The sequence below is a fragment of the Triturus cristatus genome, chromosome 7, assembly GCF_964204655.1.
Source record: "Triturus cristatus chromosome 7, aTriCri1.1, whole genome shotgun sequence".
In the NCBI taxonomy this organism is placed as follows: Eukaryota; Metazoa; Chordata; class Amphibia; order Caudata; family Salamandridae; genus Triturus; species Triturus cristatus.
The window spans coordinates 390,677,164-390,692,054 of NC_140590.1; the positions used below are offsets into that span (position 1 = coordinate 390,677,164).

Sequence of the window (14,891 nt, forward strand, 5' to 3'; positions counted from 1 at the left end):
AGATGGGGGGGCACTATGTGGCGGCTAATGGTTTCATTTACAAATGGACAGGGACAGCTTGCTCAGAGGGATGCCCTGAGGAAGTGTGGGAGATATGGGGGCTCATTATTTTAAAGGTCTACCACTGCTATTAGTGCAGCAGGTGCAGCATCTCTGTGGCCAGAGGTATGAAGGTCCACTACACCCAAAGGATGGCTGTATTAGTAGAAAAAGGGGTTTGGGGTACATTTTCCTTACTTACAAAGGGTAAAGGTTACCTTTGCTACGCAGGGAACAGGACCAAAGCAAAGGAGGGGAAATATTGGGCTTTTTCAGTTTTCTTTTCTACATTGACAAAGGAGTAAGTAGCCTGCTTTGTGCCTCAGGCCTAGGAGTGATGGCCCAGTTGAATGGTACACGCAACAGTGTGGTACTACTGGCAATTGCTAAATAGGAAACATACGAAATAGAACCACGTATTGCAATAATGGTGAAAGAGAGGAACAAAAAGATTACACAGGATTTTAAAAAATTAATCCAATTTATATTTTTCTGAAACTTTCTAGTAATGCATACATATGTTAAGAAGTTCGTATCACGGTTGGATAAAAGGGTGCATTGAAAAGTGTTCATAGAAGTGCTCATGTGAAACGTGATAAGGAAAAGAAGAGTAATGGTTGTCACAGAATACTTTTATACAGTTAACAACAATGGCTAAGGCACCTCAAATTAGCTAGTGTAATATACCTGTTTGGAAGACCAATCTTCTGCTCAAAGGCAATAGTTCATAGTTAAGAACTGGTGGTAACTGAATCCTAACGCACCATTCCGAAGGATCTATGAATTCAATCCAGGTTTGAAACTCAATGTCGACGTTTCGACCCAATTGCATGAGGTGAATTAAACCCATCAGGACAGATGAATAATATGGCAACCTATAGTAGCGCAAACGCAAGGTAGGTAACGGGACCCAACTCGGATACTGCCGTAGAGAAGGCACAAGGCTCCTCATCCACAAATTGACCACGTGGTGGAGACTCCGCACATAAAAAGACAGGCAGTCGTAAGGATACTACTCATTAAATTCCTTTGTGAATTGCAACAATTATAAACTTACTCTAAAGAGTAAGTTTACCTTTGTTAAACTAGCCCTTAGACAGTGGGTTATCAGCACTGAGTGTGGCAAACAAAGACAATGTGAAATATTTATGGGAGTGGAGAAAATAATCCTTGCTCCAGACGCAAATACCACCATACTCCTTGGAGCAGGCAGGGGGGGCCTTGTGTGTTAGGGAAAACGTCTGGAGTACTGGTAAGAACATTTGATGCCTCTCAGTGTAGCAGAGGATAATGTGGCTGAGGCCTGGTAGCATGCCTCTGCACATAACTGAGGTAGAGTCCTGATTGTTCAAAAGGTTGAAACAAAATGTCATAGGACACAATATGGGCAGGTATTTCTTACTGTCTAATCTTTGCTATCCCTGAGCCAAGGTTAGTATTGTCTCTTCCGTATCATAGAGTAAGCAGTCTATCCAATCAAGTTCCAGGGTACCGAATGATTAAAGTCAAACCAATTATTGTACCCATCCTCTAACTCACTGGGGGAGGGTGTACAGTACTTATTAACAATTCACTATCTCTTCAACTTTAGTCTTCTCAATGGCCTTCCTCATATTCTCCCAAAATGCCATCTGCTTGTCCTCATTTCCATCAGGCCATGCTATGTATGTCTTTTTCTTCACCATCTTGGCCAGTCTGTGATAGGCAGACAGCTGGTACTTTGAAACATGCTCCAAGAAGACCAAGATGAGGACATCCTCCTGCTCTGCAAGCAGCCGATAGGTCGCCATTCGCATCTCCAGAGAGCACCATTCACTCCTCAGATAACTGTGGCTGATCACACAGATGGTCTTCCTGCTCCTGTAAATACTGTCTGCTATGTTATCCACAATGTCTTTCCCCACCTCAAAATCCCTGTTATGTAGGCACAGTTTAAAGAACGGTGGCCCTTTCTCCTCCAGGTTTGGAATGAGATGCTGCAAAATCCAATCTTGGTCACTGCTGCTGTAGGACACAAAAGCATCAAACTCATATTTTACAGGCTGGCCTTTTCTTCCCCTTATTCGGTTCAGCCATGCATAGAATATATACATCAAACTCAAGAAATGAGAGCTGCATGTTTTGTATAGTAATGTGACAGATATGAAAAAAAGAAGAAATATGGACGTCAAAACGAATAATATAAACTCTATTTCTTGCTCACATCTTTTATGTAAAAAAATCAAAAAGTTAAACTTTGTACGCTCCTCAATGCACATCAAATTGCTCAAATTGGTGACAAAGGTCTGTGGTGTACTGGCAGCCCAAGTGTAAAACTCTGTGTTCATGCAATCGCATGGGAAGGTTACATCTTCTAAATACCAGTATTTCAGCTTTGGAAATAATCTCTGAACACCATTATCCAGTGTTGCAAAAGCATCATTACGAGTTACAAAAACACGAAGCGAGATCATACTTTTGAACATGCCAAAAGTTAGGTAGTTAAGCCCAGAATTCTGCAGAATAAGACTTTGTAAACTTGGCAAATTCTGAAATAGAAATTCTGGATTATAAATGGGGCTATCCATAGCGGAATACAAATCCCATACTTCTAAATATTTCAAATAGGTTAAATTAGAGAAATTTAATGCACTGTAATATCCTCCACCAATAAAATGACTATAAAACAGTTTCTCTAAAATGGGGCACATCTGGTAAAAAGAGATCTGTTTTCTCATAGATATGATATCAGCATTAAAAGCTATAAAAAGTTCTGTGGTGTTGTGGAAGAGAAATCCTTTGGGTGTATCGATATTGATATAAAGGGCTACCAAAGTCACTTTTTTCACAGAAGACAGTGATATGTCACTTTTACTTTTGATGTGTATATAATCAGTTCCTAGCCATGTTAAAACGGTTAATTGAGGGAAATTCTCAGGCATAAGATACATGATGCTTGTGTTCAGTGTGAGCTCTTTGAGGGACTTTAGCTCTCCCCATTGATCCCCTTCAAGTTTTTCGAAGACATTTTCACTAACATCTAAGGTCAGCAAGTTGGGCACAGGTTCCAAAATGAGGCTATCTAGATGCTTGAGTTTGTTGCCATGCAAATTCAGATGCTTTAGGTGGAGCAATCCGAAGAATCCCAGAGGTTCAATTGTTTCGATCCTATTTGTATTGAGATCCAGCACAAGTAAATGAGCCATGCAGGCAAATTGTTTGTTTTTGACAAAGCTTACATTGTTAAATGAAAAGTCCAGAACCTGTAGTCCAGAAATGAAATGCATTTTTTCATATGAAAGAGGACACAGGTCTATTTTGAGGTCAGTATTTTTAGAGAGAATTAAAACTCTCAGATGAGGAATCTTGTATAAAATATCGCTTGCAAGATATTTAAGATGATTGCGTCTCAGATCCAAGGTTTCCAAAGACCCACACTCGGTCAAGCCCTCTCCTGACAACTGCTCAAGTTGACTATCGGTAACAGCAAAGGACAATAGTTTAAATCTGGATGCAATGGAACACATGTTAATGGTATATGGAGTTTTCTTCTTCACATACTTAAGAAGCAAATTGTCTAATGTGCCAGCTCCACAATGCAAAAGATCATTTAACAGCGTGGGCGGAGGGCTAAGAATCAACGAGCGAAGCCCCATCATACTAAAAGCATCCGGGCTAAGTTTACTGACTGGATTTTCTGATAGATCCAGCTCAAAGATCGCTGGAATTTTATCCCATTGCTCGAACCCAAGTTTCATCTGTACGATCTCAATGTCGTTGTTGCTTAGGTCTAGTCGGTGAACTGATTGCATTCCCCTGAAGACACTGAACACCATGGACATGTCATTAATGTTATTATACTGTAGAGAGAGTTCCTGAAGCTCAACAGAAGGTGGTAGATCCACCTGTCCAATATGATTAATGCAGATGTTATTCAAGGTTAGAGTTTTTAAGGATGTCAAATTGAGAAATACATCTTGCGCCAATGATATGTTTCTGCTTTTGCGAGTTGAGGGACAACATATAATGGTAAGGTTTTGAAGGTGTGGCAGTCCGTGGAACACTCCTGGGAGCACAGTTTGAACTTCAATTTCCAAATGCAAATACTGTAGCGCCTGGAATCTAGAGAGTGCATTCCTGTGAATGGTTGATACACTTCCAGTGACACACAGAGCCAGGACATGTCTAGGAACATCAGATAGATCTTCTGGTAAAGCAGTGATATTACAGCAACTAGCAAATAATGTTTTGTTTTGAAATGAAGGACATGAATAACAATCTGGCAGTCTGTACAGGGGTATGGCGTCTTCAGCGAGCACACATTTTCTGCCGGTCCACCCAAGGCTGAAGTAAGACCTGGTGGAGAGGAAAAATAAGGCACCACTCCAGGTAAAAAAGAGCACTTCCTTCATTCTTTTAATGTTTGAAGTCACCTGGATGCAGGTCTTTTCTTCTCTGAAAAACAAAATAAAATGCAGAGTTAGCCAAACACTACATTTGGCCTACTAATAGTTATTATTTTGCTAATGACCAATAATCTAGAAATGTAATACTTTGTAGGTCCTGAATCACAGGAATGTGCACAAACACTCAAATACAATTTTTATGACATTTTTGTGAAAAAGAGTAAACAAAAATCAGTGTGATTCAGTAACAGGCAAAATGTGTTAATTAGGCCCTTATTCGGATTTTCGGTAGCGGGTCCACTGACATCTATCGATGCGATTCGACCAACGGATTACAAACTGGGGAGAGTATGACCGCTGTTGTTCCAATGGGCTCAAGGAGTATGTCGGAATAGCAGTGGGACCGTAATCCCTAAAATAGGTATTGATTATGATGTATCTTTCTATCTGCCTGTCTATGGTGACCAAATGCCATTGAAAAGCAGATGGAAAGGTACTCTGGGGCCCCAAGCAAGGCCTCTGTCCCCTCTGGGCCTTTACTATGGGGACTGTGCCCCCCCCACAAACATCCATGCATCGTGCGGCAGGCACCACATGGTTCCTGCCACAAGGTGTATGCATGTTTGAAAACATCCAGTTTTCTGTTACAGCATGGGCTGCGGCCTTTTCCGGCTGCCGCACAAGCTGAAATGGAAAAATTGATGTTTCCCAATTCAGCAGGTAGAATTGCTGACCTAAAGTCAGGCGGACTCCATCCCAATACGGAGTGCGTATATGCCTGTCTGACCGACATCGTAATAGGCCCCTTAGAGTTTGGTGGCTGAAGGACATCCATCCAAACTTGGGAGCTGTCACATCCACCCTGTGTACAGTGTCTATGTTTGTGCTGTAGAGCAGTAGACTGTTTTTTTCTCTCAAGTCAATTTCACTGTACTGTGTTATTTAAATGGATTCTGGACTGTGCTCTATGGTACTCAATATGTGAATGTCCATGTATTAGTACAGTTGCTCCAAGTAACATGTCTTAGAAGGTGCCAGAATAGGTGCAGAGCGAACAAACAATCAAAAACGTATTAGGGAGGATCCCCAAAAATTATTTATTCACCAAGGCCACGAAATTTACCCTAGGAAAATTGTGTGTGTGCATAACTGGAAAACTGCCAAAACGAAGCTCACCAAAGAATAATGGCTCTGCGGCAGTGCATGCACAATACTCAGTGCACGTGCACTGGTCACCTCCAAGTCTTTTCCCATGGTCTCGAATTTAGCAAAATGCCAGTGGTGGTAGAAGTGGCATCTCATTCCTTTGGACCAATGGATGACATCTTGCGAAGTGACATCACATGGAGTGAGTGTAAGGGTAGATCTGCCTTTCTATCTGTGTGTTGTTCTCTGGTCCATGGACTAATGCACTGAATTGCACATTTTGAGGAAGGTATGTGAAAGACATACTCACGCTCAAGTTTCCCTCATTTGTGAGGTATGGCCTTCATCCTGCAAACACTTTACCGTCACTTTTACTTAGAAAATAATGTGTGTTTTGTGGTGACCTTCAATTGATTATCCACCAGGCCAAAGTTCAAATTGAGCCAACCATTCAATAGACGAGCGATCCTCATTACAGCTCACAAATAGAGGGAGCCGCTAGTAGTGCCCTGTTAGACAATTGCATAAATCGACAAGAAATTACCTAATACATCACACAGACTAAAATAAAGGCAACCGTTGGTGGTCCAAGCACAAGACGGTTAGTGACATACTTTATGATTAATGCTCCCAGTATTCCGTTTTTACTGATTTTCACAGATAAATACGGACAGAAAATAATGTTTTCTGTATTTATTTTTAAATCTGAAAAATACAGAAAACTGTGCGTCTTGTGAGTTACTTTCCACGCTGTCCTTCATGAATGCCAAGTCAACCTCTGAGCAGATAGGCAGCATGGGGAGTTAAAAAACAGGATGAGATTTCCTTAAATGTAGGCATAGGTTGACATATATTTGCATATATTGCTTATTTGTACGAGTGGATATAGTGTTCTTCTGTATAGGCTGCTTAATTTGCTAAAATCGACAGGCATCAAAGTATGAGTGAATATTTATCAGTTAAATACATTTGGAAATACACCATGTTACCACTCCATTCAATCTTAAAACACAAAACAAATATGGATAAATACCAATAAGATGGCCAAAAAATAAAGGGAATAAATACAGACAGAAATGTTGAAAAAAAGAAATACCATAAAACTGGGAGCCCTATTTATGATATACATTTATGACATTGCAATGAGCAATTATTTAAAAGCCATCGGTATGGTGGGCCTCATAGCAGGTCAATATATTTCAGTGTAATGCCTCAGCACCCAGTGGGTTGCTTGATTGAAAATTGCAGTGCAATTTCCTAAGCACAATATATTAGCTCTCTAGTGGCCCTCATTTTGGGGCATATCAACAAGGCGGCAATAATTTTTTATCGCCGCTTTAGCGGCGATATTTTTATCGCCTTATCAACAAGGCGACGCTAACCCCTGTTAGCGTGAGTTTTTCGGTGATAGCTACTGGATTTTTATTGCCTTCCAAGCAAGCAATAATTATCGCTAAGGACATGCAAGGTAGGCGTTCCTGACTGAAATTTCATGAAAAAAGTCACTAACACAGCTGCTCCATATTAACAAGGTTATCTCCAAAACACTTAGCTACAAAAAAACGCACGCTTACTCCCGCTAACTTCAGTTTCTAACACCTGATAAAAACCTGACTTAAAGTGGAGATAAGTGGGTGTATATAAGGGAGAGTTGGCCCGAGCTTCCCAGAACAGCCACAGAAGCCATGGAGATAGTCATCCTGCAGCTCGGACTCCCACCAATGCAGCAACAACAACAACCACCGCCAATGCCACCACCACCAGGACCACCACCACCCATGCAGCGACGAAGAAGACAGCACTCACTGAGCAGACTTAAGGCCAGAGGAAGTCATAGCCCAATACAGGCTCAAAAGGACATCCATCCAGCACATCCTGACCCTCATTGCCCACAGGCTGACGCCACCAACACAGCAGACAACCAATATCCCTCCGCAGACAAAACTGCTCGCTGTGCTGCACTTCTTGGCCTCTGGGACATTCCAACCAACAACAGCCAGAGTCGGTGGAGTATCACAGGCATCCTTCTCAACCTTCCTCCCCACTGTCTTGGATGCCATACACAGCCTGATTCCGCAGCACCTATACCTCCCCAACACTGCATGAGCAGATTGCCATCAAGCAAGGATTCCATGCCATTGCTGGCATACCACAGGTGATCGGTGCAATTGACTGCACACATGTACCATTTGTGCCTCCTGCGGACAGCGCACACATCTACCCCAACAGGAAGCACACCCATTCAATGAATGTGCAGGCAATAGTGGACCACCGCGGAATTCACAAATGTCATTGCCAAATTTCCAGGGAGTGTGCATGATGCATTCATCTTCAGACAATGCATCATAAACCAGCGCTTCCAGGATGGCATATATGGAAATGCAGTGCTTGTCGGTAAGTACCAACTGAACCAACCACATGCACAAAAACTACTATCATGTTGACCCATCTAGAGGGAGGATGTAAATACATTGCCTAGGTACTGATTGGGGGGTGGGCACAAAATACATGGGCACATGTTGATGTATTGTGTACGAGGATGAGGTATACAGGCTCCACTGTGTAGAGCACGGCTACTCACAGTATGGCCCACGTGCTGCCAGCGGCCTGGCAAGACTTTCTTGTTGGGCTGTGGACCTTGCAGACATGGTACCTGTGTGCCATGTCTGCAGATTTCAGAAGAGTGCCACCAAAAACTGCTGCAACAGTGCGGACTCCGAGAGACTCTGCACCATGGGGGCTGTGCGAGTCCAGCAATAGACAGAGTGGAGATGCATGTGCACCAAGAGGTGAAACACAACAAAAAATAGTTAACAAGTAAATGGTCCATGAAAGACCTGTGAAGTATTGGGGTGTGGCTCTGTGTGTGCCCAGGAAGCTGTCCCAGCCCAGGCTGCCAGGGGGGAAGGTGACAGAAGGTGACAGAGGGAGAGAGAGGCAAAGAGACACAGGGAGGGAGACAGAGGGATGAGGGCGACAGAAGGAGGGAGACCGAGGGCGACTGAGGGAGGGAGACAGAGGGAGGGAGAGATAGAGCAAGGGAGGGAGAGACAGAGCGGGGGAGGGAGACAGAGAGAGGGAGGCAGAGAGAGAGAGAGAGAGAGAGTGAGAGAGAGAGATGTGTGTATGCCAGGTCTGGTGGCTCAGTGACCGAGGGTGTGCGCACCAGGGCCTGTGTCCAACCACATGGTCAGTTCCCTTACTCACTAGCCCTGCCCCCTTCCCCACTGACCCCACACCCACCTGTATGCCACAGGGACACAAACCACACAGCAAATTTGGGACCAGAGAGAAAGTATGTGAGTACCCATGGTGTAGAGTAACCCCCAGTACCTGGCTATCCATTTACCTTATTAAAGTCATCCGGACTGGTATCCCACTCTGGTGTGTGGTCGCATGGTTGATGAAGATGATCATGTTGCAGTACTTGTTGCCGGTTCGATCCCCAGCGCTGGCGGCAGGACAGCCCAGCACCATGTGACTCTGGGCAATAGCTTGCTTAATCTTCCCGACGGCCCCCAGCACCTAGAGACCCTTACGGGTGATTGTTTGCGCTTTACAAATGTGGATTATTATTATTATTATTAATATTATAGCTGTGCCATGTGTGGCCGAAGTCATTTGAACGTTCACATGGCGGTGACTGCAACAAGTGTGTATCAGTGCCATGGCTAGATGTTAGGAGAGCCAGACTGCCTGTCGGTGTCTGTGGTTATTGTGCAGGCATCATTCCCATTTTGGACACTTGTAGTGACACTTATGCAACCGTGCAGCAAACACCAGCAACAAGGATGGTTGGAGAATCAACACTGAGGTAATGTACTCAGCATTGATGCTGCTAAATATCCAGAAGCCACACATGTCCAACCTAAGTCAAAAAATAGAAAAAAAAACAATCGCAAAATATGTCAACACTGCCAAAGTAGTATGCCTAAGAAATCATGTACATATCTCCCTATTACATCTCAAAGGTGATCAAGGATATGCTCTCTGCCCGTGGATGATGACACCAATACGAAACCCCACCACCCAGGCACAGAGGCAGTACAATGCTGCACATCGACGCACACGTGGGATCGTGGAGCATACATTTGGCGTGCTCAAGTCACGTTTCCGGTGCCTGGACATTAGAGGTGGCAAACTGCTGTACAGCTCAGAAATGGTCAACAAAATATTAGCATGTTGTGTATTGCACAACATTTGTGTCCGCACAAATGCTCCCTGGATCGAAGTGCCTGCAGCACCGGACGATGACCAATATGATGAAGAAGATCAACGAGGTGGCCCTCACACCACTGCCAATGCTGCTGGAATTGCCCGAAGGGACAGGATAATAAACAATTATTTCACTTGAGCACATCACATTGTGACTGACAAAAACAAATACATGTATATGGAAAATTGCCTCAAGAACTGTTTGTGACAATAAACAAACTCAACACACATACCCTGTCTGAAAGTTACTTTCCTGCATCAGTATATCACTATGAAATGTTACCATTGTACAATAATTGCAAGTAAGAGTCCAAAATGACAATCCTGGTGTGTATGTTTCAGCATCACAGAGAGTTAACAGGGTGTCAACGGTGCACAACTTGACTTTGCAAGGAGTAAAATCTGGCAAACAATTCATCAATGGTTGTGTCAAATAGCATGCAAACCATGATTCACAGGGTGTACTTATCATTAAAAATGGAAAGTTCATGTGTTTGTAAGTGCCAAATAATGAATTTCATGGTTAATTTGGTGTTAAAGTTTCAGGACAAATCTGAAAATTGGGCATGAAATGTTGCTCAAATCTGAGAAGTGGGTGTTGAATGGGGCTCAGTTCGGAAAAATGGGTCCTAAAATGGGGGCAAATGTTAAATTTGGGTGTGAAATGGTGCCAAGCAAGAAAATATATCTCTGCATGCATCCAAGACATTCAATGAGCCACCAGCAGAGCTCACATGCACACCATCTCTGGACACCTTCAGGAAGACCGTCAAGACCTTTCTCTACTTTGAACAAATCAGCTCATTGGCAGTATGACCCAACAGACAAGACGAACTATCTGACCATCTCCCTGCACCCTGTGGTGGACAAAGTCACTGAGAGACACGTAAACACCCAGATGACTGGCTACATTGAAGATAACTCCATCCTGGACCACTCCCAGTCTTGTTTGGGTATCAAGCACAGCACCAAGAACTTACACCATGCTGACAATGCTTAACCCCTTCAGCGCTGGGCGAATTCCGCCGCGGTGCTGAAGGGTTCGAGCGCGGGCGGGCTCATGACGGAACGGTTCCGTCATGAGCACAGCTCAACCGTGGCTCATGACGGAACCGTTCCGTCATGAGCATGGAAGGGGTTAAATATGCATGCCACTTGACCTGTGTCACATTGTGGACAACACATCCTACTACACCTCTATGCAGCCACAAACACCCTCTCACACACCACACACCACATGCCAGACACCACCACAAGGGGATACAAGGAAAAGCCCTCTCCTGGAGTACAACATGGAGCGTCACTAACACACACGTTTTGCAATATGCACATGCCCCCACTCACTACCATTGCTAGACAGCACGAGGTAAGCATATCATCCCACACAGACAACACACAGCTCATCCTCCCCCTCAGGAACAACGCAGAAGACACAAAAGCCAGCTCCCAGGAATGAATGTCGGAACTAGCAGATTGGATGACACACCTCGGAATAAAGATCAACTGTGAGAAGACTGACCTCCTCATATCCGCTCCATCCACATCTGCATGGGACAACCTCTGGTGGTTGACAGCCCTTGTGAGCCCGCCCTCACTCACAGACCATGCACGCAAGTTTGGCATCATCCCAAGTACACCATCATGCTGCCCAGCAAGATCTACTCCATTGCATGCTACAGCTGCCTACAGACCGAACCTAATCCATCACAACGTATAACCCTCAGGAAGTATAAAAATTGGCCAAAACGCACTCATCCACAGCAGACTGGACTACTGCAACAAAATCTATGCAGGGAGATACAAAACGCCACTACACAAGTTATAACACAACATGAAAGCGGCAGACACACCTGTCTTCAGAAACCCACATCCCAAACACAAGAGGCAACACATACAGAACATCCAATGTAGAACCAACAAGGAGAAAGTAAGCCGCTAACTACTCACACACACATTCAATTCACTACACATCATCAGCCACAAAGACATCTATGACAGAGTCAACCTCAACATCCCCAAGAGGAACAGCTACTCTGACAACCTTGCCCTTGCAGACTCGACCGGGATCGGCAAATCACAAGGCAGAGGGAGAGCTGCCCCCTACGCCGCAAGCAAAGCCATTGATGAGATGAAAGTCAAATTCCCACAATCTCACACCCAGCATGCTAACATGTGGAACAACAAGACATGTCTATTTGGATGAGTTGGAGCTGCACTCCTACTCCCCCACAGCGCATTGAGAGCCGCGCGTGTGCGTAGGGCACATCATGCCCACCGCTATTGTCGGATTTATATGCACACATACTCATCACCTACAGACCACCCCAGGGGAGTACTACCCTTACAATTCACATCCCTTTTTGTAATGAATGTCTGTGAAATTACACAAAGATGTGGGGATGAGCAATTTCACATGCCATTTTGGGTGTTGACTGTCTTGGAACATAAACGGTAGTCTGTGTATACCCCTGAGGAAGTGTTGGCTATGGAACAACAATTCCCATTCTGTTGTGTGCAGTGGGATACACAGTACATGGGCCTACAACTTGCTCCGACTCTTGCCTGTACAGCGAAGCTCAAATATCCAACACTGTTGGATGAGACGGATAAGGCGCTGGACGCCTGGTCAAAACGGAGCCTCACATGGTTTCGAGGCATAGCGGGAGGGTAAATGTTGAGTCTTCACCGCATTTCCAAAGTATGTCAATTTGGACACATTGTGTCCCACCACCGTGCACTCACACAATTGCAAGCCATCATAACTAAGTCTGTCAGGGAGGGCAAGCGTACTTGCCTCCCACATGTGCAGCTTACACGGCCGAAAATTAAAGGTTGCCTGGGATTGCCCCTCATTGGTGGCTACTAACAAGCCACATGCCTCTGATATATAGTTGAATGGAATACGCTGCTATGGGAGAAGCAATGGAACTTCATGGACCAGTCTGTGGCGGGCAAAAACATCTGGATCTAACTGTGGCTAGCCCATAAGCACTGGCCCTGGGGCTTGTACTCTTTGCCGGTTAGGGCGCCCACCCCCAAAGTCTTGGACAGGGTGGCAGTATGGAAGGGGTGGGCCTCTTTCCCCTCACCAACGAACTACAGCGTGGATAACCTAGACTTGCCCCCAGAATCAGGAATCAGCGATATTCCAATGCTGGCAAAAACAGGACTGCATGAGCATAGGGTCTATCTTTGATCTAGAAGGGCTTGTGCCATGTCTGCGGCCCATACAGGATTATGATTTTCCAGCTGCTTTTGTGTATTCATAATGCCAAATAACACACTGGGTCACGGGACTCGACTTTGGTTACATCATATGCAAAGTGGTCAGCGCGTAAGGAGGACAAACATTCCCTCATATCTGGGCTGTACGAAATGCTCATCACCACTCTGAGTGATCAGTGCACAAAAGTGCAGGTTCTGATGGAAATGTAGCTGCGGAGGCCAACATAAGCCAAGGAATAGGAACGTATCCTGTATTGCGCACACCACACTATGCACAGTGTAGCGGGGGCTGGAACCCCCTACAAGGTTTGCTCTCATTGTTGTCACACACCTGTGCAATTACATGTCTGGTATAACAGCCAGCCAGATTGCTTCTTTCAGGGATGCAAGATGACTGGTACCCTCATGAACTTACTCTGGCATTGTCCAAAATTGTAGAGATATTGGGGTGAGTCCTTAGATAGCATAGATACAGCGTGAGACATAGCAATACCCGCCGCACCGGGGTACACTCTCCTTGGCCTCTCACATCCGAAGGCCTTCTCACTAACATCCCTCAGAGCTAGGCAAATAGTCACCGCTTTGCTGGCGGACAGGTCGGTTATCCTAGCACAGTGGGGGACAATGGCAGTTCCAGGGCTCCTGTTCTGGCTACAACATCTAAGGAACCTATTAGCTCTTGAGTGCCTGTCTCGGGCTGCAGAGGGAAGGGCGAGAGAGTTTTTCCACTCCTTGTTTCCCCCTTTGTGACTTCATTGTCGAGAGGTATGAGGGAAGTCACATGCGCAAAGTACTTGCAGGTCTGACGCATACCAACGATGGGGAAATCATTAGGCCTGGGCGGTAAATTCCGTTCCGCTCGCGGAATTTGCGGAATTTGCGTAATTTCGCGTTCCGCGGAGGACGCGAAATTGCTAAAAAGTCTGCTTTCCGCGATTTCGCGAAATTTTTGCTTGTTCGCGATCTCAAAATGCGTGTTCGCGAGATATTTCTCCCCAAGCATGCAAACAGCAATTGTGAACAGGAAAAAAGCATCGCGAACAAGCAATTCCGCGTGTTCGCGGAATTTCTGCGTGTTCGCGGAGATTTTTTACCGTTTCGCGGAGATTTGCGTAACTCAATTCCGCAAATTCCGCCCACCCCTAGAAATCATCCTCCGCCGGTCACACAGTGGAGTGACGAGGGGGCTCCCTTACACACATATTGTGTATGCTTACTCTCATCTACGTAGGCTGAAACTATTGCGGAAGGTGGGGTTGTGGGAGGGTTATTGGGGGAGGGTTGTCTTTTTGCCCTTTTTCATGATAGTTCCACTTCTCTGTTTTACATGGTTATTCTTTGGAAAATGGAAGACGCTCCTAGTGGCTTCTTTGCTCTTCCGGTATGCGTCCGGCCTCCGGGTGGCGGCTTAAACGCTGTGTAAATGCACACAATGCGTGCACGTCCGGCATCCGGATGTAGCCAGCAAGCTGGGTTGCCAACATTAGCCTGCCTTCCTATAAAAATAGGTGACCCTCAAATGGAATCGGCCGTCATTGTGCAAACCTATCTTCACATTGTATTATTGTGCAGTGACCAGAGTATTGGCCTGAATGTCCATCATTGGCATATAAATTCCAGGATGTGAGATTCTCATCGCAAACACAATGATATATCCCCTGCACATTTAAAGGCACATGGCTGGACACACTCCCCAATACAGTATCAGCATCAGGCCAGTAGCAGCCTCTTAGCTTGAAGAAACCCATTGAAAGCTATGAAACATGCCGCATACACATTACAGTAAGCATATTGACATTAGCGGGTCCTTAGCGTGCAGATTCTGGTCGCATGTATGCTGCATGATTACATTTGCTGCCCCTTTGCGTGCAGATTTTGATC

The 14,891-nt window shown here is 45.0% G+C and overlaps 1 protein-coding gene across 1 annotated transcript in view; it reads right to left on the reverse strand.

Annotated features, from left to right (window-relative positions):
* Positions 1 to 602: 602 nt before the first annotated feature.
* The window catches only part of LOC146809761 (toll-like receptor 12), a 114,112-nt gene continuing 99,823 nt past the window's right edge, over positions 603 to 14,891 (reverse strand). Inside the window, exon 2 of the mRNA XM_085614380.1 lies at positions 603 to 4,473. Coding sequence (XP_085470506.1) covers positions 1,602 to 4,430 — 2,829 coding nt within the window. The 5' untranslated portion in view covers positions 4,431 to 4,473 and the 3' untranslated portion in view covers positions 603 to 1,601. The remainder of the gene's footprint in view (positions 4,474 to 14,891) is intronic.